This window comes from Corvus brachyrhynchos, unplaced genomic scaffold (assembly GCF_000691975.1).
Source record: "Corvus brachyrhynchos isolate BGI_N302 unplaced genomic scaffold, ASM69197v1 scaffold450, whole genome shotgun sequence".
NCBI lineage: Eukaryota > Metazoa > Chordata > Aves > Passeriformes > Corvidae > Corvus > Corvus brachyrhynchos.
This window is the reverse complement of record NW_008235749.1, coordinates 121376-127174: the sequence shown is the minus strand read 5'-3', so window position 1 is coordinate 127174 and position 5799 is coordinate 121376. Positions and strand designations below refer to the sequence as shown.

Below are 5799 nucleotides of genomic sequence, written 5' to 3'. Positions count from 1 at the left end.
GCGCCGGGTCTCGCGAGACTCCCGGGGCAGCGGCCGCCAGGGGGCGTTGCACGGTCACAGCCGCCCCCGCGGGGGGGGCTCGGGCTGTGCCACAGCGAGCAGGAACGTCCTGGCCTCTCCTTTTTGCTTCCCTCCCGTAGAATATGGTTTGGTTTCAGTTTGATAACTGAAGCGCTGGGGAAATTGAAGGAGCCTTGGAGGATAAAAGGCTATTTGTAGCCCCTGGGTGACCACGGCAGTGCTCGGCTGCAGGGTGACGTGGCTGCGATCCTGGCAAAGGTGTTTCCTTGTCTGAGCCCTGCGGGAATTTCCAGGAGACCAAACCAAGCCCTGACACTGTTAATGGCTGCTCGGAACCACAGGCCTGAGCTACACCGGAGTTCCCAACATCTCCCTTCCACCAGACCGAGGGCCATCCGGTGCGATGCTTCCCACAGTGATTAAGGGTGCGAGATCCGGAGTGTCATCTAGAGCAGAAAAGGTTTTGCCATTTAAATAATAGGTAAATTTATCAAGTCAGCAAGATTAACATGCATCTCTGCAAGAAGGTGGCAAAGCAGAGCCTGAGGTCAGGCACACGCACACAGGTGGGCTCTGATGCTGCAATAGGGTTGGCACTGTTCATGTTTGCAGCTGGCTGGACCCGCCATGGCCATGGAAAGGAAGGACAGGTTCTCTCAGCAAATTTAGGTGTGACTGTCCTGGCTGAAGCTCCAGTTCAATCTAGTTCATGTGTGGGCGGTTCCTCCAGATTTAGCCTTCAGGATCCATTGAAAGTTCACCCTGAGGTCCCAGGGGATGGTGACTTCTGGAGTAAACACAGGCAGGGCAAAACAATGCTGGTATTTTTCAGGGATTGTTGTGTTCTGTTTCAATAGCCCCTATCCTCTGAGTAGTTGCATTACTCAAGAATTTGGCACACCCATGATATGCAAGTTGAGGATTATTAGGGATGGCTGCTGTCATTGATGCAGCATTTAAAAATGTGAGTCTAATAAATGTGTACGGTGCTGGTGTCCTGCCCCTTGGTTTGTCATACAACACCTTCATTTTCTAGGAAAATACAGGTCAGTGTGAGACAGATAGAAAACTGCTGCATGTGTCCTTTGGTGTATTTCTGAACAAACAGTGATTTTTGTAATTCTGCATGCTACACTCTTGTTCAGAGTCATCAAAATTTAGTAAGTTGAGAATTTGGGGCAGAAGAGGTCTACTTCTTCTGCGCTAGAGGCACCTTGCAGTGGATGACAGAGAGGTTAAGCCATTATTAACTAACACTTTCCGTCCAGGAGCAAGCACAGTTATATGCAGGGAGTTCAGTGTACCAGGCTAAACACAGCTGAACTCTCGGGACTGAGTCATTATTCAACATCTTCTACAGTGGAACACTTAGAAGGAGAAATTGGTAGTGGAGTCAGATGTTTCTCGGATACGATCCTAAATTCTTAGCAAAAACGCAGAAAACCTTTTTTTCCCCTGAAAGCAGCTGACATAAAACACAGATAATATCTCTTTGTTTACAGCTCTACTGGTCTTTTCCACATAGCCACAAAGTTCCTTAAGTGAGCCTCAGGACCACGCTCTTAATGGTATCATGTCCTTTTTTCCTGATCCCACAGGATTTTTACTGCTTTTAGGTCTTTGCACTCTGTGGTTTCACAGAGATATTTTCTGGAAGGAGCAGGCACGTGTGCCAGTATGTGATGGGAGGCTCCTGTTGTTGCACTTCTCTAGCTTCCATAAAGAAATGGAATGGCTTTACACAACTGACTAAATAGAAGGGAGGATGACAACTTTACAACACAATAAATAAAGTAATAAGGAAATAACTTGGGAGTAGTGTAACAAAAAGTAATGGACAAGGGAAAACATAATCAGAAACTAACATAAAAAAAAAAGGTTGGATAATGTGTACCAAGGTATGTGGAAATTGTACCAAGCTGCCTAGAAAACACAGAAATCTATCCCATACTAAAGTTTGAAGAGGATCAGAGTATGATGATAGTCTGCCTTGGAAATTAGTCCTTTATAGATGTGTCATGTTCTGCAGGGAGCCACTGTCCCAAATTCCAGCTGCACTGAGACCGCACTGATGAAAGAATAAAGATTTAGTGCATTTACTGAGAGTGGAAGGAGGTACAGAGGTTCCTTCCTAATTGTTACGAATTCCCATCTTTCTGAAATGAAACCTCCTAACCTAGTTGTGACATGCTTGTGCATCACACAGGGGAGGGAGCACCTGTGTCTGAAACAACCTCACCTCATCAATGCTGAATAACTGGGCATCCATCCCAACCCTCATTCTGCAGGTAACATGCGTGTGCACACTAACGTGCACATGCCTTTGTTCCTCATGAGCCAGAGCCTGGCAGATAGCAGTCTGTAATATACTCTTGTAAAACCATCCTGGCTGCTTCCCAAACGGAAGGATGGAATGACAGTCAGACCATAATGGGATTGCACAGTGGGGGAGAATGACCTGTCTTCTACCAAGCAGCGTAAGCAGCGCCCACTTGGCGTGTGTGAAGGTGCCCAGAGCCCCTGCAGTCTGCCTCGCTGTGCAACTCCATGAACTGGCTGGAATGAAATAAGCCTTTCCCTGAGGAACAGAATGCTCAAGAAAACCATGCAATGCACTTGGAAATCCTTTACCGGTATGTGCTTCTTATTTAGTTCGCTTTGTTTCCTGCACTGTGCCTTTCAGAGTTAACAGACATCAGTGACTTAGAGCTACAAATCTGCTTAGAGGAAGGGAAGGAGGTTAGTGTAGGCAGGAGGACTGCTGAATGAACAGTTTAAATTGCAAATTGTTATATCCAATCCACCTCGCTTCAGAAACCTCAGAGAAATAACTAGTTTAACATAAAATGGTGTTTGATATCCAGGACCTGGTGATGCAGAAATGACAAGGCCACTTTGATTTACCTGGAGAGAAAATATGAAGGGTAGTGCCATGTGCAAATTAAACCCTTTGATCCTGACATCAATCTCTTAATTAGGAAGGTGTCAGGACGAGGCAGTTTTGTTAATACATGTCTATCTGGACAGACCTATTGCTTTGAGCAACAGCAGGATTGAATTCACCTGAGTTCATCCAATTTTATTTTGTTGCTTTTCTCAATGCAGCATTCATCATAGAACCACAGAATAGTTTGGATTGGAAGGGACCTTAAAGCTCATCCTGTTCCACCATAGCAGGGGCACCTTCCACTATCCCAGGTTGCTCCAAGCCCTGTCCAACCTGGCCTTGGACACTTTCAGGGATAGGGCAGCCACAGCTTCTCTGGGCAGCCTGTGCGAGTGTCTTGCTACATACTTAATAATTTTTTGAGCTTTATTACTTAAGATGTGACTTCACAGTCTTCACCTTCAGCAGTTGCTTACAGGAAAGTTTACAACAATTAATCAGCATAGACCATGCTACAGATTACCCCTAATTACCACTACAAGTGTTCCTGTGCTCTGCACAGTCCCTCACCAAACTCTGTGTTCAGCAGTACATTGCATTGCTCATTCCTGGCAAGTTCCTCTCCCGTCTTTCCCCGTCTGCACAGCTCAGTGCCTGCCCAAACCTGAGCTGCCCCTGTGCACCCACAGGCCCTTCTCTGGAGGCACCTTTAGCCTGCTCCTCTCTCATTAGCTGCATGTGCTGCACAGAGCATCTTGGCTGCTTCCCCTTGGTATATCAAGTACCTGCTCCCTCAGCTTTTGTTTTCTACCTCTTGAATATGTCAACTGTGGAAATCAATCTCCCTTCCAGTACATATTTCAACTGTTCAATGAGTTGTACTTTTCTTTCAGATGACCTCAATTTCCCTATGATTCCATCTCATACAGTTTCTATAGGACATAAATCTTGTACTTCTCTCTGAAGTAGCACAGGCACTGCATCTTGGGCACAAGTGTTAATAATGTAGTTATTTTTAGGATGAGATTCTCTGCCCCCAAACAGTGCTCCATTTGGAATTTCAGCGGGTATGTTTTGTTTGCTGAAGGAATATGCATGGCATTTTTTTTGTCCAATTACACAAAAAGCTTTGGGTTTAGATATCTGCCTTGGCAATATAAAGGCATGTACTTTGATTTCTTTGCCAATATTTGACCTTTACCTAATAAAATCAGTACTTGGAATTTTGTTAATCACATACAGCATATAGACTTCTAAAAACTGATTCAAAAATAAGTCTGCTAAAGAACTACTTTGAGGGAAAATCTTTGGGTAGGAATGATTTGCAGTTAGAAACTTGAAGAAAGCTCTCTGTGGCTTTCTGCTTCTCTGAAAAAGTCTCTGAGCCCTGAAGGGCCTACACTCTGTTTCTGCACCTGTATCTGCTGCTGTAAGACTTAAACAAAAATTCAGGTAAGGAGGCTGACATTAAAACACAAATATGTGACGTTGATAAACACGTGCTACTCCTCACTATTTATTGCCTTGCCTGAATAAGTATTCTAATTTGGACCTCTAATTTGGACATGGAGCTACAGCAGGGGCCCCATCATACAGTGCAGCCACACTGAACTTAGGAAACAAGAAAATAAGAATTAGGATATTAGGTATACTAGCACATGCTCACAATTATTGCACATTTACATTTGCATGTTTAATAGTGGGCACACAGACTAGTGCACAGTGTTGTGCACAGGACCCTGGAGGAAGGTGACACGGCTGGGTTAGGGTACATGGAAAAAATCTCATCCTCACTGTTTGGGCTCACCATAAGGGTTGGAATGTTCCTGACTCCTGAGTTCTTGCTTTGGCTGGAGAAACCCTGTATCTGCCTCTCTACAGATGTACTATACTTCTGTTTCTTTCCCATACTGGAATTTAACCAGATTTGCAAGAAGGACACAGAGAGTACATATGGAGCCAAGAGAAAGAGGAAAGCTCTTGGCCATTCTGTCCTATTTTGGAAAGAGAGAAGTGGACAAATAGGGAGTTAACATGCACCTAGATTGTGGAACACAGGGACAGAGTGTTTGTTGAGAGATAAATTAATGATAGTGAAACCAGGACGTTTTGTCCCATTATATGGGTGTGCATATGAATTTCGGTTAAGTGTGACAAGTTAATTTTGGTCTGAGCTGTAGATACTGTGAAACACAGACCACACAGGACACAGACTGATGGGCATTTTCTTGCAGAAAAGAGCTATGGAAAATAATGGGGAGGTTTTGATGAAGAGATGAGGGTCTGATTTTCTTCATACCTAACAGGGAGACAGACAGTTCCAGGGCAGTCAGTTGTATTGGAGCAGTGTAAGACCAGATGGTAAAGAATTTTCTTCTGGGAGTGCTTTCCAGAAATCTGAAAGGATACAGGCCAAATGGAGGATTGAAGTTTAAGGTTCACCCAGGCAAGAATTATGCTTCGTGCTCACTGGAACACCTGACCTGGAAATGACATATACACTGAACTAGGAGCAAAGTCCTGTAATAAATAACTGTCCTTCAGTCACTTCCTCCTTTGTGCAGCAGAGAACTGGCACTTCATGGCACCAGGGCCAGTTTCACCTTCCTTTCCCTTGTTACTCCAATGCTTATGAAAAAGAGGGAGCTAAGCTGCAAAAGCCACACAGTGAAGATTTCTTCTGGAGAGGTAAATTCCCATCCTGTGGGGTGTGATTTGGTTTATGGGCAGCATTACTTTGTCAAGTAGAGCAGCAGAGAGAGCCAGGCTTGGCCACGAAGTGGCCATGCAACCAGGTGCAGGGGGGTGGCCACTTACAGCTTCTGTGGGAATAAGCATTTTAAATGTTGGAACTGCATATCCTGGGATTATATGGGATCTCCTCCCTACAC

General features: G+C 44.7%; 2 protein-coding genes across 3 annotated transcripts in view; one reads left to right on the top strand and one right to left on the bottom strand.

Annotated features, from left to right (window-relative positions):
- IWS1 (IWS1, SUPT6H interacting protein) overlaps nt 1-650 on the bottom strand; it is a 27151-nt gene extending 26501 nt beyond the window's left edge. Inside the window, exon 1 of the mRNA XM_017726305.1 lies at nt 644-650. Coding sequence (XP_017581794.1) covers nt 644-650 — 7 coding nt within the window. The remainder of the gene's footprint in view (nt 1-643) is intronic.
- Nucleotides 19-5799, top strand: part of MYO7B (myosin VIIB) — a 55619-nt gene continuing 49838 nt past the window's right edge. For both annotated transcript variants that reach the window (XM_017725949.1, XM_008644357.2), the window contains exon 1: nt 19-2654. The gene's annotated coding sequence lies outside the window, so the exon portion shown is untranslated. The remainder of the gene's footprint in view (nt 2655-5799) is intronic.